The sequence below is a fragment of the Myotis daubentonii genome, chromosome 6 (genome assembly GCF_963259705.1).
Source record: "Myotis daubentonii chromosome 6, mMyoDau2.1, whole genome shotgun sequence".
Classification (NCBI taxonomy): domain Eukaryota; kingdom Metazoa; phylum Chordata; class Mammalia; order Chiroptera; family Vespertilionidae; genus Myotis; species Myotis daubentonii.
The window spans coordinates 3,986,812-4,014,172 of NC_081845.1; the positions used below are offsets into that span (position 1 = coordinate 3,986,812).

The 27,361-nt window shown below is 45.9% G+C and overlaps 2 protein-coding genes and 2 non-coding genes across 5 annotated transcripts; 3 read left to right on the forward strand and 1 right to left on the reverse strand.

The window, feature by feature from the left end:
- Positions 1-12,864, forward strand: TCP1 (t-complex 1). 2 transcript variants are annotated; one of them, XM_059699904.1, is made up of 12 exons: positions 3-225; positions 1,180-1,265; positions 1,469-1,597; positions 3,431-3,528; positions 3,907-4,017; positions 4,303-4,484; positions 4,836-4,962; positions 7,850-8,025; positions 8,397-8,520; positions 8,822-9,014; positions 9,387-9,550; positions 12,572-12,864. In XM_059699904.1, the coding sequence occupies exons 1-12, from the start codon at positions 162-164 to the stop codon at positions 12,786-12,788; spliced, it is 1,671 nt and encodes a 556-aa protein (XP_059555887.1). In that variant the 5' UTR covers positions 3-161; the 3' UTR covers positions 12,789-12,864. The 2 variants fall into 2 exon arrangements, 1 of the variants encoding a protein (XP_059555887.1); XR_009453344.1 differs by lacking the exon at positions 12,572-12,864 and having other exon boundaries at positions 1-225; positions 8,822-9,120; positions 9,339-9,512.
- Positions 3,681-3,817, forward strand: LOC132237818 (small nucleolar RNA SNORA29). The gene has a single exon (XR_009453644.1). It is a non-coding gene; the product is annotated as a small nucleolar RNA SNORA29 (small nucleolar RNA).
- LOC132237801 (small nucleolar RNA SNORA20) lies at positions 8,582-8,716 on the forward strand. Its single transcript, XR_009453631.1, has one exon. It is a non-coding gene; the product is annotated as a small nucleolar RNA SNORA20 (small nucleolar RNA).
- On the reverse strand, positions 12,776-24,069 carry ACAT2 (acetyl-CoA acetyltransferase 2). Its single transcript, XM_059699908.1, has 9 exons — positions 23,904-24,069; positions 23,099-23,233; positions 20,396-20,577; positions 18,384-18,501; positions 16,750-16,893; positions 15,331-15,453; positions 14,338-14,492; positions 13,518-13,628; positions 12,776-13,149 (listed from the first exon to the last, which is right to left on the reverse strand). The coding sequence occupies exons 1-9, from the start codon at positions 23,956-23,958 to the stop codon at positions 12,979-12,981; spliced, it is 1,194 nt and encodes a 397-aa protein (XP_059555891.1). The 5' UTR covers positions 23,959-24,069; the 3' UTR covers positions 12,776-12,978.
- Between the last annotated feature and the right edge of the window lie 3,292 nt (positions 24,070-27,361).

Sequence of the window (27,361 nt, forward strand, 5' to 3'; positions counted from 1 at the left end):
GAGGTGGAGTGGTGCTCCCAGCATCCCCTGCGGCATCGCCTGGGCCCTGTCCACGCCGCGCTGCCGCTGCCGCTGGTGCTGGTGTGGCCGCCGCTGGGCCTCGGAACCGACGCTAGCCGTCCGCGGTGTACGTGAAGCGCGAGGTGTACCCTGCCGCGAAGATGGAGGGGCCTCTGTCCGTGTTCGGGGACCGCAGCACGGGGGAGGCGATCCGCTCCCAGAACGGTAAGGACGGGCGAGGCCTCGGCTGGGTGACGCGGAGCGCTCCCCCAGCCCTGCCCGCCGGGGCCGGGGTTCCGATCCTGGTGCTTCCCTTCTCTCCCCAAAATAGGGTCGGGGTGCGGTGCGTAACCTACCCCCGCGGGTCCGTGCCTTCTGGGCGGGGTGGCAGCGGCCCCTTCCCGTAGGAAAGCGCGGCCGGTTTGGAGACCCGCGCCGGACGGGAGTGGCGGGCGGTGGGTCCCCGGTACCGACACGTGCCGGCCACGCCTGGCGTCCCTTCGGCACCTCTGAGCCCCTCTGTTCCGGTTCTGACCACGCGGAGCATCTCTCAGCCTCGGGGCCTCGTTTGAGGACCGTGAGCCGGGAAAGACCAGCCTCCCCGCGCGCTCGGTCCCCTGAGGAGCAGTGGCTGCAAGGCCCGCGCTGTCGCCTGAGATGCGGTGCCCGGCGTCCAGAGCTCGTCTGCCCTCGCCCATCGCTGGCAGCCCGTTGAAATAAGAGTAGCCCAGGGACCTAGTTGGATGTTGTCTAAGCGATAAACAATGAACTTATTCTAGGCGTTGGCCCCGACCAAAGCACCTGCTGGTGAGCCCCCCGGGGAGCGCGTACACTTCCAAGCACGGATGCCTGTCCATCTAACCGTTGATTACGAATTCTTGTCTTGGATGAATTTGCAATAAAGTCAGAAGCTCTGGTTCGCACTTTTTTTTAATTCACAGATAAAGACTGTTGATTTTAGTAGGGGTTTTTAAAGAAAAAGTCGCTAGTTTTCCTTTTTCTACATGAGGTGACAGAACCCAAATTATGACTAGTAGATGACCGTTTTATTTTAAGGGATTAGGACAGATTTGTAGATTGGGAAAATTCAGGGGCTGTTGGCTGTCATTTACTTTCTTGAAGCTGAAATTGCCCTTTGAAGTAGTGGGTTTTCCTAATGTCATTGTTTCATTTCTATAGTTATGGCTGCAGCTTCTATTGCCAATATTGTGAAGAGTTCTCTTGGACCAGTTGGCTTGGATAAAATGTTGGTGGATGATATTGGTGTAAGTACAGCTAGATGTTTGTGTCTTTAAATTAATGAGATCTTAAATGTTTTGCTATGTAAATTCTTGGTTTTTAATCAGAGTGCTTGTATTGGAAGGGGTAGTAAGGGTGGAGGTATGTCATAATGTGGTTGTGTTACTGAGGGGATGTCCTGTTTCTGTACATAATTGCGGTTTTTCCCCCTCCCCTGCACATTCCTTAGGATATCACCATTACTAATGATGGTGCGACCATCCTGAAGTTACTGGAGGTAGAGCATCCTGCAGCTAAAGTTCTTTGTGAGCTCGCTGACCTGCAAGACAAAGAAGTGGGCGATGGGACCACCTCCGTGGTAGGTAGTCGGGTAGATGGCGAGAGACTCGCTTTCCTAGGTCAGTCAGAAAGTGAACCGCAGTCAGTTACTTGTTTCTGAGTTAAAAACGAGTTCAAAGGGGGGGGAAATGGGCAGTGATTCTGAATCTAAACTTGAAAAAGCTGATGGTTATAGCTAGTTTGTACACTTTAAGTAGAGAAGAAACTTAAGAAATATTTCAGTATGGTCCCCTCCTGACCTGAGACTTAGAAATTTCTAAAACCTTCCCTTTATAATTAAATAAAATTTCACCGGTTTATAAAAACAAGATGCTTTTATATTTTACATGCTGGCGAGGCAATCTCATGAGTTCAGAATGGGAGTGTGATCAGTGTTATAAATGTGGAGAGCATCCAGCACATTGATATAGAAACAAGTAATTTGCTCTAAAGAAACAATGTATTGTGTGGGGAAATGTTTGCATTTCTAAATTAAACTATAAGCCATGAAAGAATGGACTCTACCGCTTATAAAATAAAAATGGTCTTAAAATTAGAATTTCCCCCAAAAGCAGCATTTTTGAACTCTTTATTTCTTTTTTTAAATATATTTTTATTGCCCTAACCGGTTTAGCTCAGTGGATAGAGCGTCGGCCTGAGGACTCAAGGGTCCCAGGTTCAATTCCTGTCAAGGGCATGTACCTTGGTTGCAGGCACATACCCAGTGGGGGGAGTGTGCAGGAGGCAGCTGATCGGTGTTTCTCTCTCATCAATGTTTCTAACTCTCTATCCCTCTCCCTTCCTCTCTGTAAAAAATCAATAAAATATATTAAAATATATATATTTTTTTATTGATTTTTGGAGAGGGAGGGAGAGATAGAATGAATCATCAATGATGAGAAAGAATCATGGGATTGGCTACCTCCTGCACACCCCACACTGGGGATCGAGCCCGCAACTCAGGCATGTTACCTGACCGGGAATCGAACCCTGACCTCCTGGTTCATAAGTTGAGGCTCAACCATGGATCCATGCCAGCTGGGCTGAAGTCTTTTTAATTAAAAAATATTTTTAGCCCTAGCTGGTTTGGCTCAATGGATAGAGTGTCGGCCTGCGGACTGAAGGGTCCCAGGTTCGATTCAGGTCAAAGGCACATGCCTGGGTTGTGGGTTCGGTCCAATGTGCAGGAGGCAGCCAGTGATTCCCTCTCATCATTGATATTTCTATCTCTCTCCCTTCCTCTCTGAAATAAAAGAATAAAAAAAATATTAAAAAAGTATTTTTAGTGTCCTTAAATGATTGTTATAATAAGCCAAATAATAACCTAAAATAGGAAAGGCCAGACTCTTAGCATTTGTTGGACACTTAATCTTTTTTTTTTTTAATATATTTTTATTGATTATTTTACAGAGAGGAAGGGAGAGAGATAGAGAGTTAGAAACATCGATGAGAGCGAAACATTGATCAGCTGCCTCCTGCACACCTCCCACTGGGGATGTGCCCACAACCCAGGTACATGCCCTTGACCGGAATCGAACCCTGGGACCTTTCAGTCCGCAGGCCGACGCTCTATCCACTGAGCCAAACCGGTTTCGGCTGTACACTTAATCTTTAAAAGTAATGGATGGGTAGTCTTTGACTATTGTACTGCAGAACTAGTGTATTAGCCAGAACATTTTTCTGGCTTTTTCTTGGTTTTGGCCATTTGAATATGAAACACTGAGTAGAGTTATCTTTTTTTCAGGTTTCTGATCAGTTACTCATTTTACTGCCATCACAATTCTGGTTAATATCTGTAATTTTGCTGCTTTTACATACACATTGCATGTAGAGTGCTAGCCTAATATTATAGCCACGAATGTTTTCTCAACAGGTTATTATTGCAGCAGAACTTCTAAAAAACGCGGATGAACTAGTCAAACAGAAAATTCATCCCACGTCTGTTATTAGTGGCTATCGACTTGCTTGCAAGTAAGATTCTCTGTATTCAGAGAAAATTTTATATTATTTGATGTAATAATTGCAAACTGTTTAAGTGTTTTCATTAATAACTACATCTTATTTTTTAAAAGTTACATTTTAGCATTTAAGTGATATCTGAAGTAGTAGAGCCAGTATCTTTTCTTCCCATTTGACTACCACATTTTCTCCTAATAGATTTTAGTGGCTATGCTTATGGGATAGATTAAAATTGCCATGATCTGAAGAGGGAGGATTTATTTGTGTCCTCCTCCTATATGAAATGGCTGAACAGAAAATTGGTGCCTATGACATTTTGACACTGTGGTAAAACAAAAGTTTGAATAGTGAATTAATTTGTAATTGTTTTCTCCCCCACGCTTTAAACAGGGAAGCAGTGCGTTATATCAGTGAAAATCTAATTATTAACACAGATGAACTTGGAAGAGATTGCCTGACTAATGCTGCTAAAACATCAATGTCATCCAAAATCATTGGAATGTATCCTTGTGGTGGTCCAATAAAGTTTGGGCTTTTTTTAAAAGAAAGAACTTGTGTTAGTTTTCATGCCAGGTGATGCTGTTTTGAAATTGCCTGTTTCCTTCCCTGCTTCTTTAGGGGGTAGGTAATATAAAGAGTGAAAGTAATATGAACTGCAGGTAATGATAAGTAATTCTTGTTTTCTTGATGAGATTGCAAAAGGGAAGTGCCTTTGAATTACCCTTGATTTTCATGGTTCCCTGTTCTCCATTCCAAGTCTCTTGTTCCCCTTAACTGTCGCCTTAGAGATGGTGATTTCTTCGCTAGTATGGTGGTAGATGCCGTACTTGCTATTAAATACACAGATGCAAGAGGCCAGCCTCGCTATCCAGTCAATTCCATTAATATTCTGAAAGCCCATGGGAGAAGTCAGATGGAGAGTGTGCTCATCAATGGCTATGCACTCAACTGTGTGGTGGGGTCTCAGGGTAAGGCTCGGGATGTGGTCACTAACGAGAGGACTAGAGGTTAAAATGAGCTTTCTGTGGCTGCTTCCTGTTCACCTTCAGATGAACTATCCAAGCTGTGCACTTAACTGTTCTTTAAGGAATGTACGTCACGTTGTCAGTTTCTCTTTAGTATCTTAAGCACATAACTTAGGAAAAATGCAAATTAGAAGAAAGTACGTGTGTTTAATGCCACAAAAATGTGTTATGTTAAACAAATTGAAATTTGTGTTTACATATGACAATCTCATGCTTTATGGTTGGGTGTATAAAATGTACTGTTACTAGTTTCTGTGAAAGGACTTAATATTTTAATATTATGTTCAATTATAGGCATGCCCAAGAGAATAGTTAATGCAAAAATTGCTTGCCTTGACTTCAGCCTGCAGAAAACAAAAATGAAGCTTGGTGTGCAGGTGCTAATTACAGACCCTGAGAACCTGGACCAGATTAGACAGAGGTATGCTGACAGATGTTCCTAGTAACTGCACAGTAACATCTCTTTCCTCCTTCCTGGCATAACTGCCCTTCCGTCAAAGGCCAGTCCCTCCCTCTACAATAAATATTCTAGATTCTGTTGCATTCTGCCTTAAAGGGTTGCTGCATTTATAGTTCTTTCCCATCTGCATCTTCAACTACAAACTCTACTGTTCATTCCTTTCTAGATTTCACTTGTAGCTCACACAATTTGCTCTAGTTCCTCGCTCTCCGTTCCCACTCTTTACAGCCAGCCATCTCAAGAGTGATTTACACAAAAACTGTTTTCTGGCACTTTATTTCTCATTCCTTTTATAGCTTTGTTCTCTGAGCTCCATCTTGCTAAGCTCACTGGTGACTGATACTCACTAGACATGTTCAACCTTCACTTGACCTTGATCGAGCCTTTGACTACTGCTTTCTTGAGACGGTTGGAGGGTGGAGTGGCTCTGTGCTACCGCCTCATCCATATTCCTGTGCCTGGCCAGCTACCGTCCCCTGCTCTCTCCAGGATAACTCCTCATTCCGTGACCTCAGTTATTATGTGGAAGACTCGCACATCTAGTTCTCTGAGCACCAAACACACATGTATTTGTCTGGTTGAATATTTTTTAAAACAACTTGTGATGATACACCCCAAATCTACTCTTGATTACTTTGATGATGGGAACCCCTCTACCCAGGCAGAAAGCTAGAAAGTATCTTTACTTCTTTTTTTTAACCTAATAACTTCTCTCATACTTTTTCACTAAGACCACTTGAATTCTATCTTCAAATTAAATCTCACATTCACCTATTTTCCATTTGCATTCTCTTGCTCGGACTATTGCAGAAGCACTACACTGGTCATCTGGAGGCCACTTTCTCATTCCTTCCCTCCCAGTCGCCTTCCACATGGCAGCCAAGTCCATGTCATTACTTCCAAGACCAGAGCCTTTTTAATACCTTCCATGTTCCTTACATTGTAGTTTAGCCACAACAGGGACTAGGATTCACAAACGTTCTCCAAAGACTGGGATGCTCCCCCCTCTGCCTGTAACATACTCTCTGCCTACTTGTTTTAATTATTTTAAATATAGTTTTATTGATTTTGGAGAAGGGGGAGAGAAACATTAATGATGAATCATTGATCACCTGCCTCCTGCACGCCACCTAGTGGGGATCAAGCTCACAACCTGGGCATGTGCCCTTGGCCGGAATCGAACCTGGGACCCTTCAGTCTGTAGGCTGACGCTCTATCCACTGAGCCAGACCAGCTAGGACTGTTATAATTTTTTACTTGCTCTTTAAGTGGTCAGTCTCTCAAAGAAGCTTCTCTTGATCCCTTAATCTAAATTACACTCTACTGTGCCTTTCTATGTCTGTCTTCCTGGGGCTTAGCACAGTGTGTGTTTGTATGGCTTAGATTGTAGTTCTGAAGGTAGAGACTGAATGATTTCCTTGGCTTTGTAGCCTCCTGTGTTTAGTAGTTGCTGGCATGCAGTCTTTGTTCAGTATATACAAAGAGGTTTGTTTTGAGGTTAATATTCAATTTGTTTTACTTTAAGAAATCTTTGAATTCTCTTATCCACTATTCTTTGAATGGTAGGTGAAATGGCTTCATTTACCTATATAGTGACTCTCCCAGAGCTTGATTTCCATGCATGTCTGCCTGCCTCCTGGAAGCATCACCTGAATGACACAGCGACTTCAAACGCATGTTGTTGAAATCAACTCTTCCTTCTCATCTTGTCTGCAACCTGCTAGTATCTCTTACTCCAGGGGTCGGAGGCTGACCCTCCATTAGCTAAGCTATAGGCTTTACTCTCTCCTCTGCTCATCTATATCTCCAGTGATTGTCTCCTTGCCTCAGTCCTTCACCTTCCCAGTACAGTTTCCACATTGACATCAGGGGGTCCTTTTGAAAACAGATTTGATGATGCTATTCCTAATTTTTATTTTTTTTTAAATATATTTTATTGGTTTTTTACAGAGAGGAAGGGAGAGGGATAGAGAGTTAGAAACATCGATGAGAGAGAAACATCAATCAGCTGCCTCTTGCATGCCCCCCACTGGGGATGCGCCCACAACCAAGGTACATGCCCTTGACCAGAACCAAACCCTGGACCCTTCAGTCCGCAGGCCGACGCTCTATTCACTGAGCCAAACCGGTTCGGCAATTCCTAATTTTAAAAGATGAAGCACTCCAGACTCTTTAACACCCCTACAGGCTTCTTCATGTTCTGGTCCTACCTGCAGTTTCAGCTCTGGAACCCTCTTGACTTCAGACCTTCTTGTCCCATCTGCCAGGATGGATTACTGTCTCCCATGTGCTGGTGGTCTCTGTATTGTACTTGTGGTAGCATTGGCCACGAACTGTGGTTGACAGGCTGCCAGATCATTGAAGACAGGGACACTTCCTAATCACAGTTCTTGGTTAGAGATGCAAATTGGGGATGCTAAGTGGGATTTTTAATGCCTGAATCTTTCATGTGAATTGGACTCATTTAAATTCTGGTCATAAAAGGAAAAGAGTTGCTCTAACCGGTTTGGCTCAGTGGATAGAGCATCGCCTGCGGACTCAAGGGTCCCCGGTTCGATTCCGGTCAAGGGCATGTACCTTGGTTGCGGGCACATCCCCAGTGGGGAGTTTGCAGGAGGCAGCTGATCGATGTTTCTCTCTCATCAGTGTTTTCTAACTCTCTGTCCCTCTCCCTTCCTCTCTGTAAAAAAAAAAAAAAAAATCAATAAAATATATTTTAAAGAAAAAAAAGGGGAAAGAGTCAAATTTAATCGGCAATTATTTTGTGAAAAATACGGAACTTAAAGCTTTGTTCTATGAAAAACACAGAAGGTAACTTTGGCTTACTACGCAAATACTTTATCTGTAGAGAATCCGATATCAGCAAGGAACGAATCCAGAAGATCCTGGCAACTGGAGCCAACGTTATTCTCACCACTGGTGGCATTGACGACATGTGTCTGAAGTATTTTGTGGAGGCTGGCGCAATGGCAGTCAGAAGAGTTTTAAAAAAGGACCTTAAGCGCATTGCTAAAGCTTCTGGAGGTATGTCTTCTGCCAGCTCTCAGGTGTGACGTTTCACGTTCTTGTAACGTGACCATATCTCTTTACGTGGGGGTGTCAGTATTAAGCAGCTTCAAAAAACAACCCTAACCCTCTTTTCCTTTTACTCCTCCCTGTAATGATTGGTACTACACATGTATTTATAGGGCCATCAGATGTATTTATAGGGCCATTTTTCATGTAATTGGAAAAGTTCTTTAGTTTGCTGAATTTCTTAACCTCAAAATGACAGTTCCATGTCTGGTGCCTAACTGTAAACCGTAAACTTGTATTTATGCATCGCTTTTTTATAAATGTTCCTGAATCTCAGACGGTATAAAAATGTTTACAGATCTTTGTAATTACCTTAATAGCAATTGTTGTGTCAAGCCTGGCCAATTTGGAAGGCGAGGAAACCTTTGAGGCAGCAATGCTGGGGCAAGCAGAAGAAGTGGTACAGGAGAGAATTTGTGATGATGAACTGATCCTGGTCAAAAAGTAAGAGCTACTTTCTAAATTACAAAACTACATAGGTTTCATTAATGAGTAAAACAGACCCCTTCCCATTTATTTGCTGCTATAGTCTTTCCAATGGTATGAGCAGTTATACGCATGGGATAAAATAACATTAGACCATTGTCAATTGAGATGGAGTAACCATTTCATCTCTTCCGTATGCATGGTCTAGACAAATGTCCTTATGGAAGCAGGATTTAATCAAAGTGCTTAAAATAAATGTCTATTTAGATCTCTTTTATAAAAGTGTTGCTTTAAGAATTTCACTTCCTTTTTTCAATAGCACTAAGGCTCGCACATCTGCATCAATTATCTTACGTGGGGCAAATGACTACATGTGTGATGAGATGGAGCGCTCTTTACATGATGCTATTTGTGTGGTGAAGAGAGTTTTGGAGTCAAAATCTGTGGTCCCGGGTGGGGGTGCTGTGGAAGCAGCCCTTTCCATATACCTCGAAAACTACGCAACCAGCATGGTAAGAACCTCTAGTGACCCGCTTTCTTTCCAAGCAGTGCTCGGGTGATTGTCTCAAGCGTTTTGTTAATCGCCCTCATGAAACTGAAACCCTAAGCTGCCACTGCGTCTTTTGATGTTCTTCCTTTTTTTAAAAAAAATATATTTTATTGATTTTTTACAGAGGAAGGGAGAGGGATAGAGTTAGAAACATCGATCAGCTGCCTCCTGCACACCCCCTTCTGGGGATGTGCCCACAACCAAGGTACATGCTCTTGACCGGAATTGAACCTGGGACCCTTCAGTCCACAGGCTGACGCTCTACCCACTGAGCCAAACTGGTTAGGGCTCATTTTCTTCCTTTTTTGATGCTACCTCATTGTCTGTCTTCTAGGGGTCTCGGGAACAGCTTGCTATTGCAGAATTTGCACGATCTCTTCTTGTTATTCCTAACACACTTGCAGTTAATGCTGCCCAAGACTCCACTGATCTGGTTGCAAAGTTAAGAGCTTTTCATAATGAGGCTCAAGTTAACCCAGAACGCAAGAATCTAAAATGGTAAGTATACAATTTCCCTTTTTCATTGTCATCTGTATATCAGATGTATCCGTCGTGTTCTCTGGTGGTTTCATTAGCATTGATGTGTCTTGGGTTGTACTCACCCTTCCTGGCCTCCTGGGTACTCACTTTACAGGATGATGCACTAGCGCAGTGGTTCTCAACCTTCCTAATGTTGTGACTCTTTAATACAGTTCCTCATGTTGTGGTGACTCCCAACCATAAAATTATTTTCATTGCTACTTCATAACTGTAATTTTGCTACTGTTACGTATTGTAATATAAATATCTGATATGCAGGATGTATTTTCATTACAAATTGAACGTAATTAAAGCATAGTGATTGCCGGGAGCCGGTCCATCCTTGCTGTTTCAAGGGACCTGGCATATATAGCATACGGTTCTTAATATGTTTGCTCACCTTCTTGGCGCTGTGTTTTAACCAAAGTCACCTCTCCGAGAAAGGTTGAATCCCCAGGTAGGGATTTTCCCCTGAAGTTAGGGAGGGAATAAAACCCCTCAACTAAGTGCCAGGCGGGTAATTAATCCTTTTAACTACGAACAATCATGCTTAAACTACATAATCTTTTCTCCCTGGAGTGGAGATAAGAAACGCCCTAACCTTTGTAATAGAGATTGATAGGATTGAATCAACTGGTATAAATACAGTTGTAACAAGACAGAAACACTCAGAACTTAGAACAGAATCAAGAAGACAGAACCTACACGGAGCCTAGAGACAGAAGAACTTCGCTGGAGAGAGCATGCCTGAGGATCCTGGAGAGGGACTGGCCTCGGAGCCTGGAGGCGGAGCCTGGCGAGAGAGCATGGCAGGGATCCTGGACTGAACCTGACTGCGGAGATTGGCAGGAGAGCCTGACTAGAACCTGGTGACTGAACCTGACTGGAGAACCTGAGCAGAACCTCTCTGGAGATCCAGACCAGAACTTGGCTGGAGATCCGGGCTAGAGATCCTGGCTAGGCTGCTGATCAACTGAACACTGTCTCCGTGTCATTCCCTCTTTGCCGACTCCGTCCACACCTTTGGGGACCCCTGGACCCACTGGGGCTGGACCCCAGCATATGGCGCCCGAACAGGGACCCCTAGGTAAGCCCTATTCTCGGGATGGATAGGACTCCACCGTAGGAAGAGGGTGGATAGTCTTTGCCGACTCCGTCCACACCTTTGGGAACCCCTGGAAAAGGATTCCCCTAGGTAAGCCTCCCCCCATTGAGAACCCCCACACTCGGGACGGATAGGACTCCACCAGGGTGCTACAGACCCCCCTATAGAGGATAAGTAGGGTAAGAAGGTGGATAGTACAGAACTTAGATTGAGAAGATGTGCCATACTGAGTCCAAAGAAAGAAGACTCTGTATTGATCTTTAGATTAAGAAGATGTGCCATACTGAGTCTAAAGAAATAAGACTCTGTATTGATCTTTTAACACATATGCTTGCTAGCAGAGGAATTAAGGCTACTCCCAGTCAGATGGAACATTTTATACAAGAAATACGTCCATGCTTTTCTGAGGAAGGAAAGATGCCGGAAAGGTAAATGTAGAGGCATGGGAGAAGGTAGGCCCAAGGAGCCTTATCCTTAACCCCACTGCAGCCTTTCCACCCCAGGAAAGTGCAGGATTGGCAAGTTCTCCCTGGGGTGATAGATCAGGACTCAGGTAATAGCAGAAAGCGCCAATCCTACTCTTAAAATGGATACAAGAGAGCATTTGGAGTTTCTCTTTTTAATGCCTGCTTTTAAAAAATAAAAAAGGGGGAATTTGCCGGGAGCCGGTCCATCCTTGCTGTTTCAAGGGACCTGGCATATATAGCATACGGTTCTTAATATGTTTGCTCACCTTCTTGGCGCTGTGTTTTAACCAAAGTCACCTCTCCGAGAAATGTTGAATCCCCAGGTAGGGATTTTCCCCTGAAGTTAGGGAGGGAATAAAACCCCTCAACTAAGTGCCAGGCGGGTAATTAATCCTTTTAACTACGAACAATCATGCTTAAACTACATAATCTTTTCTCCCTGGAATGGAGATAAGAAACGCCCTAACCTTTGTAATAGAGATTGATAGGATTGAATCAACTGGTATAAATACAGTTGTAACAAGACAGAAACACTCAGAACTTAGAACAGAATCAAGAAGACAGAACCTACACGGAGCCTAGAGACAGAAGAACTTCGCTGGAGAGAGCATGCCTGAGGATCCTGGAGAGGGACTGGCCTCGGAGCCTGGAGGCGGAGCCTGGCGAGAGAGCATGGCAGGGATCCTGGACTGAACCTGACTGCGGAGATTGGCAGGAGAGCCTGACTAGAACCTGGTGACTGAACCTGACTGGAGAACCTGAGCAGAACCTCTCTGGAGATCCAGACCAGAACTTGGCTGGAGATCCGGGCTAGAGATCCTGGCTAGGCTGCTGATCAACTGAACACTGTCTCCGTGTCATTCCCTCTTTGCCGACTCCGTCCACACCTTTGGGGACCCCTGGACCCGCTGGGGCTGGACCCCAGCAGTGATTAATCACAAATATATGTAATTATGTGGGGTTTTTTTTCTATTTTTTTAATATATTTTATTGATTTTTTTACAGAGAGGAAGGGAGAGAGATAGAGAGTTAGAAACATCAATCAGCTGCCTCCTGCACATCCCCCACTGGGGAAGTGCCCGCAACCCAGGTACATGCCCTTGACCGGAATCGAACCTGGGACCTTCCAGTCCGCAGGCCGACGCTCTATCCACTAAGCCAAACCGGCTTCAGCATATATGTGTTTTCTGATGGTCTTGGGCGACCCCTATGAAAGGGTCATTCGACCCCCAAAGGGTTGCAACCCACAGGTTTGAGAACCGCTGCACTAGAGGAATGCAGGATATTCTTTTGGGGCGATACATAACCATCTTTAAGCAACCTCTTTATAATACAGTAATGGTGTTTACAGCTTTACTACCGTGTAGTGCCTTTCTACAACTCTTTTATGCTAATTTTTGTTAATATTTTTTTGCCCCTAAATTGCAGGATTGGTCTTGATCTGGTTAATGGTAAACCTCGAGACAACAAACAAGCAGGGGTGTTTGAACCAACTGTAGTTAAAGTTAAAAGTTTGAAGTTTGCAACAGAAGCTGCAATTACCATTCTTCGAATTGATGATCTTATTAAATTGCATCCAGAAAGCAAAGATGATAAGCATGGAGGTTATGAAGATGCTGTTCACTCAGGAGCCCTTGATGACTGATCTGATTTATTTATAACACTGTAAGATGCAGTTGTCTTGTACCTTGCGTATTACACATTAAAAGTACACGCATCAAGCCCTGGGTTCTTGTGAAGTGGAAGATGGCTCCCACCCTCACATTGGTCCTGATTTCACATATTAGTGCCTTATTAAGTAGAAAGAAATGAGGTTCAAGCTTAGTTAAGCAGGTTCACCCTCTCTGAACACACATTGCTATCCCCATCCCACCCCCAATGCATAGGGCAGCAACACCACGACGCCCACCCTTTCGTTCCATTGTGTGTAACAGGGTAACGAGAATCCGACAGCCAGATGCCCCGAGAGGGTGGCCCAGGGCTATAGCCCCTCCTTGAATGTTGACCTAAAGGGAGAAAAGACTTGTCATACTGTAGATAGAGGGCTAAAATCCTAAACCAACCTTTTCCCTCTTAATGCCATACCAGTAAGCTACCCTCTTTGATTTACACCCATATGATAACTATCCCATCTTCCCTAGTCCTTCATTTAAAATTTTTTTGGAGCCCTGGTATGTTTGAAGTAAACCAATGCAGTCTAGGGTTTTTGCCTTTGGAAGCAACAGGGTAAATGAACCTGCAGTCCCGCCTATTAACTACCATATGGCCAATACCTGGGACTTTATCTAACTATGCTATGTGTGTTTACAATCTGAAACTGCATTGTGAATGTTCATCTGCAAGCTTTCATGAAGGGCTGCTTACTCAAGTTTACCTTTTCCGGGTTCAATCCAAGTTCCTTAGTTATTGCAACTGAGAGGACTGCAAAGGCTTCATTGATTTCAAATACGTCCACATCCTCCAGTGACCAGCCTGCTTTTGCAACCTAAAGGAAAGATTAATGGGAGAGGTCTATTCATTGTACATTAAAAAGAATATATACGATACTGAAGGATCTCAGAAAATGCCATTTGGGGCTGCTACATCAGCCTAGTGACTTCAGGATAAAGCAGGCCTTGGAAATTCTTTTTTTTTTCTTTTTTAAATATATTTTATTGATTTTTTTACAGAGAGGAAGGGAGAGAGAGAGTTAGAAACATCGATGAGAGAGAAACATCGATCAGCTGCCTCCTGCACATCTCCTACTGGAGATGTGCTCGCAACCAAGGTACATGCCCTTGACCGGAATCGAACCTGGGACCTTTCAGTCCGCAGGCCGACGCTCTATCCACTGAGCCAAACCGGTTTCGGCGGAAATTCTAAACTAAAATTTTGAACCAGTAACATCTGTCATGTGTAGGAGAGGTGACAGAGCATCCGCTCCCCTTGATCCAAATGTTCTGGGCTGCCCTTGGTGTAGGGGAAATAGGAAAGGGGCTCTCTGAGGCTGACTGGGAGGCTTTCACAAAAGGGAAACAACAAATGAAACCTGATGGGAATGAACATGAAGACAGCCCGATCTTGGCATTTTGGAGTGGAAAGGACCTGGGCAAGTTAAGGAGGCATGCCGTAATACGCACTTGCAGGTTACTGGTCTAGTCTTTGAGGTAAAGTAACAGCAAAGGACAGGTGGTGATGTTCAAAAGAAAACTCACAGCTTGCTTTATTGCTGGAATTGGTCCTATTCCCATAATGGAAGGCTCCACTCCTGCTTGTGACCAGGAAACTATCTCTGCTAAAGGTGTCAGCCCACGGTTATCAGCCTCCGACTTCTTCATAAGAACCACAGCTGCAGCACCATCATTTATTCCTGCAAAACACGACTGTCTTGATTTCTAAAATAACGCTTCTTACAGTTGTGTACCTGTTTACTTTCAGACGTGAGTTAAATTATTAACACATCTTGGCAAAAGCCATTTGCCATATTTCAGACTTCACTGTGCAACCTGAAATGGTAAATTAGGCAATAGGACATAATCCCAAAACATTCCAGCGGGAAAGTGGAAAGATTAAAACAGGGGGGGGGGGGGGGGGTTAATGAAGAAAATGGAAGAAATAGCCCCAACTTCACGGGAGAACACTGACAACAGATTCTGTTTTTGGAAAAGTACAAAGATATTAGATAAACGGGGGCTCCCTAATTTGCTTTTTCATCTGTGCATCTAGTTAGGATATTGGTAAAGCAAATCCATTCACTCAGTATATATAAAGTTTCTAATCAAGTATGGAAAAAACTAATAACCAAATATACAGAACTACATTTTCCCCTAAAGCTGCTAAAACAAGGTTTTAGAATAATGTGTATAAATAATGAAATAAAAGAAAAAAGGTATTAACGTGGTAGAATTACCAGAAGATGAGATTCCCCAACTGTCCTTCAGAAAATCTAACCTGGCCTTGGCCGGGTAGCTCAGTTGGTTAGAGCAGCGGTCGGCAACCAGTGGTCCACTGATCACTGGTGATCTGTGAGGCCCGGAAGATTGGCAACCACTGAGTTAGAGGATCATCCCAATACATCAAGGTTTTGGGTTTGATCCCTGGTCAGGGCACATATAAGAAGCAACCAGTGAATGCATCAATAAGTGGAACAACAACTTGTCTTCCCCGCTTCCTCTCTCTAAAATCAAGTAAAAAAATTTTACCCTAACCTGAAGCATTAGCTGCAGTCACCGTTCCTGTTCCATCCGTAAGGAAGGCAGGCTTTAGTTTAGACATGGCTTCTATGTTGCTCCCATGGCGAGGAAACTCATCTGTTTTAACTTCAATAAGGCCTGAAAAGGAAAATAAATCCTGAGGTCAGGTCAGAGATGGCAGTCAGCATGCTCCGAATGGTGGGCTCCTCAGACCTGATTCATGAAGATTCGTATTTGAAGACAAGGTTTATTTAAAAAGAACTTTCATTCCAGTAAAAGTATGCACACTAATAACACTTATTGTCTGTATGTTAGGACATTTTATGAACACTATGGTCATCAGACATTCTGAGTGTTTTCCACGTCTAAGGAAGGCAGGCAGAGAGTCTTTTGTGCAAGATGGCTATGGTCAGACACAGGACGTGGCTGCTTACAGAGGACTGGATCCTGGAGTGTGAGAGCCAGCCTCACTAGAGCTGGACATAAGGGATGTCAGTTCACTGCTAAGAGAATTTGACTCAAGCATTCCATCTACCTATATATATAAAAGCTTAAGCAACCACTACAACCAACCAGAACAACCGTTCAACACTCGCTATGACACTCACTGAACACCAGGGGGAAAACGCTCAACCCTGGTGGTCAGTGTGCTCCCACAGCCAACCTCGCACTCCCGACCCCCTGGCCAACCTCCTACACCCCACTTCCCGCTGGTCAGCAGGCCAACCTCCCAGGATCCCTCCCACGGCTGGCTGGCCCCCCCATAAGCCTTGATTGCCAGCGAGGCCAAGGGGCCCCACCCATGCACAAATCCGTCTACCGGGCCTCTAGTATTAGATAAAAGCAAAGGGACCCATAAAGATCCACCCAAGAAATAGCCGCACACAGAAGCAAGAGGAAGTAGTGGATGTTCACCTCTGAGATGAGCCTGTAACAGGCCAGCTGTGGCCTCACAACCTGTCAGTGCTCTAGTTTCTCCTGAAACTGGCCCCACCCACCTAGCAGTGTGGACACTGGGACCAAGTGTCTGGATGCTGGCACAGCTTCCCAAGTTTGCTCGCCCCATAAACATGGCCCCACACCCCAAGCCTTATTCAGAGGCTTCCAGGGGATACCTTTCAGCCTGAAAGGGCTGGCTAGGACACCATTTATACACAGTCCTATATATTATTCTTTCAGATATTATTCTTTAAAGAGCTATGTTGATGTTTAGATCATTATGATTTATGTACCCACCTTTTCTTTTTTATTTTTACTGATTTCAGAGAGGAAAGGACAAGGAGAGACAGAAACATCAATGATGAGAGAATCATTGGCTGCCTCCTGCACGCCCCACACTGGGGACTGACCCAGCAACCCGGGCCTGTGACCTGACCAGGAATTGAACTGTGACCTCCTGGTTTATAGGCTGACGCCGGCCAGGCCTGAACCCACCTTTTCTAGAAGGCACAAACACTGGTACAATCTCTTTGTCAAAGTGGCCAGCTTTCTGTGCATTCTCCGTCCTGTTCTGGGACTGAACTGCCAACTTGTCCTGATCTTCTCTATTCACTTGCCATTTTTTGGCTACATTTTCAGCTGTGAAAAAAATAGACAAAGCAAACTATAAACATTTACAGGACCTGGTTTTTGGTAGCTCAAGTTTTTCACATTTAAATAAGCACTGAGCCGAAACCGGTTTGGCTCAGTGGATAGAGCGTCGGCCTGCGGACTGAAGGGTCCTGGGTTCGATTCCGGTCGGGGGCATGTACCTGGGTTGCGGGCACATCCCCAGTAGGAGATGTGCAGGAGGCAGCTGATCGATGTTTCTCTCTCATCGATGTTTCTAACTATCCCTCTCCCTTCCTCTCTGCAAAAAATCAATAAAATATATTTTTAAATAAGCACTGAGAGCCCATATCAGCAGGCTCGCTGGCAGGCTAAGGGACAGTGCTCTAGTGACAACCCTGCCTCCCACTGGCAATGAATGAAAATCTTGCAGGGACCCAAGAAGCCATTTTCTTTCTTTGCTTCCTTCCTTCTCTCTTTCCCACTAAATAATGCTAAGCTTTCAGAAATCTCCTTTATGCAGATTTCCCAATTGTCTATTTTGCCCCAATTGCTTTATCATTCTCTTTCTGAACCATTTGAATGTTCTAGATATCCTGCTACTTTATCCCTAAATTTTCATTTCAGTGTATATTTCCCCACAAACAAGGCCATTTTCTTATATAACCACAGCTTTCAAAATTAGGAAATATATCATCAATACAATACTATTATGTAATTCTTGGTCCATATTCATGTTTCACTTGTCCCAATTATGTCTTTTTTTTTAAATACATTTTTATTGGTTTTTAGAGGAAGAGAGAGGGAGAAAGAAACATCAATGCAAAAATGAAACATTGACTGGCTTCCCCTGCACGCCCCCTACTCGGGACCGAGCCCCCAACCAAGGCATGCGTCCTAATCAGGAATCAAACCGTCAACCTTTTGGTACATGGAATAATGCCCAACCAACTGAGCCACACCGGCCAGGGCCCAGTGATGTTCTTTGTGCTGATTTATTTGTTCGGTCCAGGATCCAATCAGGGTCATATACTGCACTGCACTGTCAATTTCTTAAGTTTTTTTTTTTATTTGGTAGAGTTCTTCAGACTATCTGTGTTTCTTTTTTTGTTTGTTTGTTTTAATTTTATTTTATTGACTTTTTACAGAGAGGAAGGGAGAGGGCTACAGAGTTAGAAACATTGATGAGAGAAACATCGATCAGCTGCCTCCTGCACACCCCCTACTGGGGATGTCCCGCAACCAAGGTACATGCCCTTGACTGGAATCGAACCCGGGACCCTTCAGTCCGCAGGCCGACGCTCTATCCACTGAGCCAAACTAGTCAGGGCCAGACTATCTGTGTTTCTTAACCTTGATATTTTGGAAGAGCAGGGGCCAGTTCTTTTGTCACATGTCTCTGATTTGGACTTAAGTGGCTCACTTACGACACATGGCCTCCTGAGGAAAGCCCCCGTGGAGTCACTCATTACATGCTTTTGAACCTTTCTGCAGTGCGTTCTCCGCCACCCCCGCCTTACCTGTAATGCCCATGTGGTAGTTGTGAAATGCATCTGTAAGCCCGTCGCACAGAATACTGTCAGTCAGTGGTGTCTCCCCAATCCTGACTCCTGTCCTCAAGTGAGCCAGGTGAGGAGCCTGAAAACAAGAAATCCCAATGAATTTAGGCCTGGTTATAACTAGTGCTCTGCCTAGGACACCACGCTTAACTGTTCAGTAACTCTAAGTCCTCATCTCGTCCCCTCGTGACCTTTCTCCCCAGTTCCGGCGTCTCCTTACCCCGGGTCCAGGGCCCACCCTGTCTACTCCTGGGAGCCTGTTACTTTCCTACCTACCCATTTCCATTTTCCATCAAACCTCTCTCTTCTGTGTCCTATTTCCTTAAGAACCTCACTCATTCTTTCCAGATGCAACTAGTTCTCTGTTAAATGAAGACCTCATCCAAGAGTTTAACTGATGTGAACAATGTGTTACCTACTCTGATGGGAGGCATAATGCCTACAGTGATAATAACTAGGTTTCCTAATTAACTGAAGGGGAGGATTTCTGGGAGGGGCACCCTCGTAACTCTCACCAACTCAACAGCAGCTATACTAGAATAGAAGGGCATGGGAGTCAGAAGATCTATATTTGAATTCTGGCTCTGGGCCTCAGTTGACTTATCTGTAAATTAACAATGACACCATCTACCCCGTAAGGCAGGGGTGGGCAAACTTTTTGACTCGAGGGCCACAATGGGTTCTTAAACTGGACCGGAGGGCCGGAACAAAAGCATGGATGGAGTGTTTGTGTGAACTAATATAAATTCAAAGTAAACGTCATTACATAAAAGTGTACGGTCTTTTTTTTTAGTTTTATTCATTTCAAACGGGCCATAGTTTGCCCGCGGCTGCCCTAAGGGCTGCTGTGACTGCCTGTATAAAAGCAACTCGTATATGACTACACAGATATTAGGAGGGTCCCATCATAACCACTCTAATCCTACTTGCTACCTTAGGCCTGTCTTCTCCTGGGCCTCAGCAATGGCTGTGCTGAACAGACAATATAAGGCCCTCAAAATCATTTGGTCTGGTCCTTCCAAGCATTAGAGGTGAGTTAATTAAATGTTTGACCAAATATAGCAGGCCAATTTTTGTTTGTTAATCCTCACCTGAGGATATTTTTTCCATGCATTTTTTAGAGTGGAAGAGAGTAGAAGGAAGGGGAAGAGATAGAGAAACAGAGATCCGAGAGAGAGACACTGATTGGATACCTCATGCAGGGGGATGGAGCCCACAACTGAGGTACGTGCCCTTGACTGTAATCGAACCTGGGACCCTTAAGTGTGCAAGCTGATGCTCTATCCACTGAGCCAAAACCAGCTAGGGCCAGCAAGCTAGTTTTTAAGTTGATAATTTTGTGTGGCCCTCAAATGATGTTAGAAATACCCAATGGCCCTTGGCAGAAAAAAAGGTCCCCCACCCCTGGCCTAGGGGCTCCTCAGATCATCCATGGACCTGCCTGTAGGAAGCAGGGGATGTACTTTTTCCTATTTCGTGGCCAGTTTGAGGGATGGAACTTAGTGAAACAAATCCCACCTGGCAAACTTATTAGAGAAGGGCACCGCTCAGCCGTCCTCTCTAGTTCTATAGCTCCCAAAGGTGAGCAAACTGGACCCCTGGGTTCCTCTTTGTCACATGCAGGAAGGTAAGTGGCAACACTGACTTTTCCTCGTAATGAGAAAGAAATTGAAGACCAAGGATATCTACTGACTAATGTTACAGGTTTAATTCAGAAAATATTGTCTCATTAGTATTTTAGGAAAACCATCCTATTCTAATCACATTGGTTGACAAGCTTTTTCTTCAACCCCAATTTCCCATCTCATTTGAAAAGTAATTAACTTTCAGGTTGGGATCAAGGTTGAATCCATTTTTTGTTTATTTCTTTACGGCTTGGTTCCAGCTCTGAAAATGAATCGATTTACCCCGCCGTGGCATGGACATGAGTTTATTGGCGAGAGGTCTGATAGCCATTTCTCCGGAGGCCTTACCTTGCTCATATTTTCCATGCCTCCTGCAACCACAATGCTGGAGTCCCCTATCCGGATCGACTGTGCTGCAAGACACACAGCCTTGAGGCCTGACCCACAAATCATTTGGCAGCTCCATGCTGGAACAGAGTAGGGGATCCCTGCTCCCACACTGGCTTGTCGAACCGGATTCTGCCCACAACCTGGAAGAAGGGAAATGGAGGCCTCTCAGCAATGAAAGAGAAAGGTAACATCGGGAGATTGCGACTGTGTCTCCTGCCTGCCCAGGCAAGCGCTACCAGAGGCAACAAGGCCGGCCCTAGTGGTTTGGCTCAGTGGATAGAGTGCCAGCCTGCAGACTGAAGGGTCCCAGGTTCGATTCCGGTCTAGGGCACATGCCTAGGTTGCAGGCTCGAATCCCATTAGTGGGTGTGCAGGAAGCAGCTGGTCAATGATTCTCTCTTATCATTGATGTTTCTATCTCTCTCTCCCTCTCCCTTCCTCTCTGAAATCAATAAAAAATATATATTATTGGAAGAAAAAAAACTCCTGTCCTCAAGTGATGAGAGAGAACCATTGATCAGCCACTTCCTGCACATCCTCCACTGGGGATCGAGCCCTCAATCTGTGGGCATGTGCCTTTGACCAGAATCAAACCTGGGACCCTTCAGTCCGCAAGCCGTTGCTCTATCCACTGAGCCAAACCAGCTAGGGCTAAGATTCCTGCTTTTTAAGCAACACGAATTACAAATGCATTTAAATAAATAACTTCTTTATAAATTTCTTATGTATTTATTTATAATCCTTATCTGTTGAACAGAAGTAACAGTCTGGCATTTAGCAGAAAATGAGCTCCATGAGAATGATGATTTCTATCTTATGTCACATTTCATTTTTCTAGCTGATAGAGAACCGCAGGTGCTCAGTAAATATTTGTGATGTGACTGTGTGTGTGGGGTGCGGTTACGGTGTTTTGGCCAGGTTCAAGCCTCGGACTAATTTAAGGACAAGGTCCTCTCATTGCCACGTACAAGTCCCAGCTGGAGGGCAGGGCCCCCCCAGCACAATCATAGCCAACGGCTGTGGTTGTGAGCTTGAACCTGTGGTCTGAACACGTAGCCCCACGTGCCTTGTGCTAGAGTTCAGGTGCATGTCGTTGAGTGAGGTTGGAGCTCACGAGAATGCTGTAAACAACGTGATCACGCCCCTGCTTTGCCCCGTGGCATCTGCTATCAAATAAAGACACGGCTTGTGGGTGCCGGCGCTGTCTCCTCATCAGGGAGCAGCGTCCCACCAAGACCCAGCTTTCATTCTCTTGTCTGTCTTTCCTTAATCCTTTCACCCCCCCACTCAGTTTACCTTTGGCAGCAACAACTGTGGACAGTACCTAAGCTTAGGGAGGACAGATGTGGGTAAAGAGCTAGCTCATCTTCAAACTGGATCCTGGAGAAGTTACTTAACCTCCCAAAATCTCACGTGCTCATTTGTAAAATGGAGATACCACGACCAATAGACTTACTGAGAGAACAAACTAAGGGGATGAAAGGCAAGCACTAACCATAGTGCTTTAAAAGCCCAGCACCTAGCAGGCCCTCAATAAACACAGCTCTAGTTTTATTAAAACATGTGGAGACACTGGAGAGGTACGATGTGGAAAAGATAAGAAACCAGCCTGGCAGGTGTCAGTGGGTTGAGCGTCAGCCCATGCACCTAGAGGTTGCTGGTTTGAGTCTGGTCAGGGCACACGCCCTAGCTGAGGGCTGGATCCCCAGCAGGGGGGCGTGCAGGAGGCAGCTGATTGATGTTTCTCATCAGTGTTTCTCTCTCTCTATCCTTATCCTTTCCTCTCTCTAAAATCAATTAAAAACATTTAATTTAAAAAAGAGAAAAAGAAAAACCAGTAGCTGAGCACCCTACAGCAACTGAGTAAGTCTGAGTCTCGAGTGTGGGAAGGAGGAAGGGGAGAGTGACTGAAGGTAGCCAGTCTGAGGCAGGACTCAGATATTTAAAGACTTGCCGTCATGAGAAATCAGTGTGCTTTCGTCTGAAGGCCCATAGGGGCAAGGGGAGAAAGGAGAAGTGGGAAGAGTAACTACAAAACTGCAAAGTAAATACACAGAAAAAACGGATCAGGTCTGAGAAGGGGTAGGGACAAAAGTTGGTGGTTAGTGAGCATTACCAGTTGTCACTATGAATAACGAGTTCATACTCAGCAGGAGACTAGTTACAGTTACTCACTAGGGATTGCTGGGTGGGAATCAGAAGAATGGAGCCCTCTGGTGACATACCTGTGCCCATCCCAGGAGTGACTCACCTGCCTGTGAGCCGTGTGAAGCCAACCTGTCTTCCCCGCTCAGAAGTGAGATCACGGGGGTGAGGACCTTCCCTGCCTTGCTGGAGCCCTACCCCAGCACCCAGCACAGTGCAGTGCACAAAAGAGGAATTCGATGCATTTTTACTGAATGTGTGACACTGCAGGGAAATACGGAGGGTCCTGCATGCTCCCCCACGTGCCGGGCTGGCCCTGCTTCTTCAGAACGAAAAGTCAGGGGAGGGAGGTGGTCTAGGCTCCTTCGGGGCTCAGGACAAATGCATGCAGGAGAGAATCTACTCCCGGGACTTGGCGGGGGGCGATGGAGGCCAGAACACAAGTTTGTGTGTGTGGGTGGGGTGGTGGACGGACGGCTTCTATAAGCATGACCCTCTTCGGCGTCACCAAGGTACCTGCTGCCAAAACGTGTCCAAATACGACCTCCGACACCTCTTCGGGGGCCACAGCGGCCCGCTTCAGGGCTTCCTTGATGACAGCTGAGCCCAGGTCATGGACGGGAACGGTGGACAAGGCGCCATTGAAGGAGCCTAGGACAGAAGGGAAGGCGAGGAGAGTGAAGGGGCCGCCCACGGGGGGTTGGGGCGGGGGGGAGGGGGGGCTGGCGGACCCCGGCTCTGCCCCTGCACAGGCGCAGCTCCTCTGGGCACAGGGCGGGGCGCGTGGGGCTCGCAGCAGCCGGGACCCGGGCAGAGCGCGGGGGCGTGGGGGGAGACCCTCAGACCCGCGGGACGCCTGCTGGCCGGTCCATTCCCAGGCCAGGCGGGCCGGGCCACACGCCCCAACGAAACAGGTCGCCCTCCCGCGCGTCTAGGGCTTTGAAGCCTCCCCAGCACTAACGAGGCCAAGGAGCTGGCATTACCCGTGGACACCAGCAAGGCCCCTGCCCGCTGCCCCTGCCCCAACCACCCAGCAGCCCCGCCCCTGAGACCACTGAGCTGAGACGGCAAATCAGGAGCTCGCGAGAGAGCGCCTCTTCCTGCCAGCCAATGGGAAGGTCGAACGGCGCAGTGGCTCTACCTCGAGAGCCAATCAGAACAGGCGGAAGGAACTCATCCTCCCCGGGCCGAGGGGGCGAGTCTTCCGGGCAGGTCCGGGAGGTGTGAGGCTCCTTGTTCCGAGGGTCCCAGCGTCCCAGGGGTCCCCGCGGCCCGCCGGGCCCGCGTCTCCCACGCCGCGCCGGACCTGCCAGCCACTCACCTATGCCGGTCCGCGCCGCCGAGACGATGACCACGGGGTCCGAGCCTGCACTCATCCCGCCGCAGAACCTCTCCACGCACAGCTGTGGACCCGATGCTGCGGCGATCGAGGAAAAGACTCTCGGGCCGCTGGCCGATCACGCTGTGGGCGGGGCCTCAGGAAGCCCCGCCCACCGCCCCGCAGGCGCCGTGCGCAGGCGCGAGGTTGGGCGTTGGGGAGGGACCCCCGATCGGGAAACACGCCGCCCACCACGCAAAACTCTACATGCAGGTCTTAGCATAGCGTTTCCTTTCTTTTTTAAAAATATGAAACGAATCTTTTGTCTTTTTACGTGTTTTAAAAAAACAAGTTTATACTTAAGCCAGCCTTGAAGATACGCACATTTACCAGTTTTTTATATATATATATATATTTTTTTTAAATATATTTTATTGATTTTTTAGAGAGGAAGGGAGAGGGATAGAGTTAGAAACATCGATCAGCTGCCTTCTGCACACTCCCTACTGGGGATGTGCCCGCAACCAAGGTACATGCCCTTGACCGGAATCGAACCCGGGACCCTTGAGTCCGCAGGCTGACCCTCTATCCCAGCCGTGGGCAAACTACGGCCCGTTTGAAATAAAACTAAAAAAAAAAAAAGATCGTACCCTTTTATGTAATGATGTTTACTTTGAATTTATATTAGTTCACACAAACACTCCATCCATGCTTTTGTTCCGGCCCTCCGGTCCAGTTTAAGAACCCATTGTGGCCCTCGAGTCAAAAAGTTTGCCCACCCCTGCTCTATCCACTGAGCCAAACCGGTTAGGGCCAGTTTTATATTTTTAACCCACAATTCAAGCACCCACTCTGCATAGCACTATTCTAGGGGATAGTGCAACAAAGGGGATTCTTCACCTTAGAAACGTGATTTCACTTTCTGAAGTTGTATGATCACCTTTCCCAGAGAGTAATAATAAATAAAATCACCATTCTGTACTACTGACCTGCCCCAAACCCACCTCTGGCTCACGGAAAAGCGAATTTCTTATGTTTCAAGGAACTCATTGCAGTTTCTGTCATGACATTTTTCTTTGGCGAGGGGTGTTGGTGTCCTTGAACGTGAAAGGTTCTGCCGGCACTGGGATCCCCAGGGCCAGAGTATCAGTGCGAATCTGCAAGGACAGGCCTGCGCTGCGCTCTGCTGCGTGCTTTTGCTTTCCTGGCTGCGAAAGTCCCCCTACGTTTGGCCCGAGTGCCCATAATCCTCATTCCCATAGGGGTTACCTTGGTTCTCCTCTATGCAGGCCCCTGGGAGGACTCTGTGCCTGTGGCTTGACACCAGGTGCCTTTCTCACCGGGACCAGAGCTCCAGGTGGGGCTGGGTGTGTGAGTGTCGCACAAGTCAAGAGGATTGCCTCGGGCTGACAGTGTGCACAACCTGAAGGAGAGGAGGTAAAACAAGTCGGGTCAATCTCCTGTCTGAAACCCTTTACAACTTTCCATCCCCAACTGGGTGAAGTTTTAAACCTCCTAAAGCTCTGTAGGAACCTGAACGTCTGGCCCGGTCCTCTTCCAGCCCCAGCTCCGGCTGTCTTCCCCTGGACACACCTCCCTGCCTAATCTCCCAGAGGCCTCGCTTTGTCTTATTCTCTCTGGCACCTAGGACAGTGTTGGATACGCAGTGGGGACTTAATTAATGCTTATCGAGTCTTAATGAATTTTCATGATTATAATCTAAAAGCTTTAACAATCCCCAGGGCAGCATGAGGCCCTAGAGCAGTGGTTCTCAACCTTTGCTGCACATTAGAATTACCTGGGAATCTTTTTAAAATCCTGATTTCTGGGCCTCATCCTCTGGAAATTGTTTCTTTGTTATGGGGTGGGGCCACAACATTAGTAACAAAGAAACAGAATTTCCAGAGGATGAGGCCCAGAAATAGGATTTTAAAAAGATTCCCAGGTGATTCTAATGTGCAGCCAAGGTTGAGAACCACTGCCCTAGATAGAGAGGTTAGATAGGGAGATTTTCAAGTACCAAATCTGACAAGCTCAGGGGAGGGCAGCAGGGCAGGCACAAACTCAGAGTCCAAAAGTAACTGCATAGGATGGTCTGAACATAAAAGTTCCTGACTAAAAGCAGGTCATGGAGTTTTCACTTCTTTGATACAAGTCAGTCTTTACCTAAATGAGCTGTCTTGTTCTTATACATGTAAGATAACATACCTTGGAATATCAGAGTAACCCTTTTCCAGGGTCTCAAGTTACACCCGCCACCCCAGGGCAAGAGACCACACACCCCTCGTTGTTATCTTGTTCCCTGCACACCATCTCTATGTGCTGAAAACGTTGATTGTTAACTACCCTGTACCCACCAGTATAAAAAAAGTAATTTGTCTGTTTTATTCTTTATTCACTCTCAGAGATTTCCCTGCTTTGCTTTCTCCTGCGTCCCTCATCTGCCAACCCCCCTTTCATCTCCTTCTTTGATTGTAATGTATAAAATAAGCTGCAAAACTGCCATTCTCTGGAGCATTTTCTCAGCCTTTTGAGATTTTACTTCCTGGCAATTGTCAGTTTGGGTCAAAGAAACCATTGAAAATTCTCTTCAGATCTGGACATTTCTTACCACACAAGTATTTGAAGGTAATTAACATCAATCAGCCACCAATTGTCAATACTGGCAAGGTGTGTCTGAGTAAAGGGTAAACACATGGCTGGAATCTCACCTCTCCATGAATCCAGTTATGACAATTGATTTCCAATATCCATTTTACTCCATATAATTAGCCAATGGAAATGTGACCCAATGTTTACTCCCCAAATGGGAAGGTTGTAGAGGAAAGCTATTCTCTCTTCTAAGAGATACAGAGAAGATAACCCTTTTCCCTTTGCACATTATGGTATCTGGGTGTGAGGCCTGGAAGTGCTGGACACACCTTTGAGCATGAGTGGAGCCGGCATGACTGCGAGGCCAACAACTACAGCTTTGAGGATATCTTTGAAGCCAACCCTAGAATCCACTCAAACTCTGATCTTCCAACTATGAAACAAATTTTCCTTATTGTTTAAGCCAGCTTGAGGTCAGTAAGCTTCTGTTACAAGTTGAAAGCATCCTGCCTTAACTGGTTTGGCTCAGTGGCTAGAGCGTCAGCATGCAGACTGAAGGGTCCCAGGTTCAATTCCTGTCAAGGGCATGTACCTTGGTGCTAGCACATCCCCAGTAGGGGGTGTGCAGGAGGCAGCTGGTCAATGTTTCTAACTCTATCCTGTCCCTTCCTCTCTGTAAAAAATCAATAAAATACATTTTTTTTAAAAAATTGAAAGCATCCTGATTTATCCAGGCTGACTTCTTGGTAGAAAGTTGAGATTTTTAGATGTTTGATAATTCAAGGAGAAACAACCTAATATGCTAGCAAGGAGGGTTTCCAGACACTGGAGCAAGAGACTTGTCACAAGATTATGGAAAGAAAATCTTG

Excerpts from the sequence above, each read along its gene's own strand:
- TCP1 (XM_059699904.1), top strand. The coding sequence starts at position 162 with ATGGAGGGGCCTCTGTCCGTGTTCGGGGACCGCAGCACGGGGGAGGCG. Across the intron at positions 226-1,179 it reads GGCGATCCGCTCCCAGAACG|TTATGGCTGCAGCTTCTATT; the intron begins GTAAGGACGGGC and ends TCATTTCTATAG. Across the intron at positions 8,026-8,396 it reads CATTGCTAAAGCTTCTGGAG|CAATTGTTGTGTCAAGCCTG; the intron begins GTATGTCTTCTG and ends TTACCTTAATAG.
- ACAT2 (XM_059699908.1), bottom strand. The coding sequence starts at position 23,958 with ATGAGTGCAGGCTCGGACCCCGTGGTCATCGTCTCGGCGGCGCGGACC. Across the intron at positions 13,629-14,337 it reads TTCCAGCAATAAAGCAAGCT|GTTGCAAAAGCAGGCTGGTC; the intron begins GTGAGTTTTCTT and ends TCTTTCCTTTAG. Across the intron at positions 13,150-13,517 it reads TTGGATTGAACCCGGAAAAG|GTCAACATTCAAGGAGGGGC; the intron begins GTAAACTTGAGT and ends TTCTCCCTTTAG.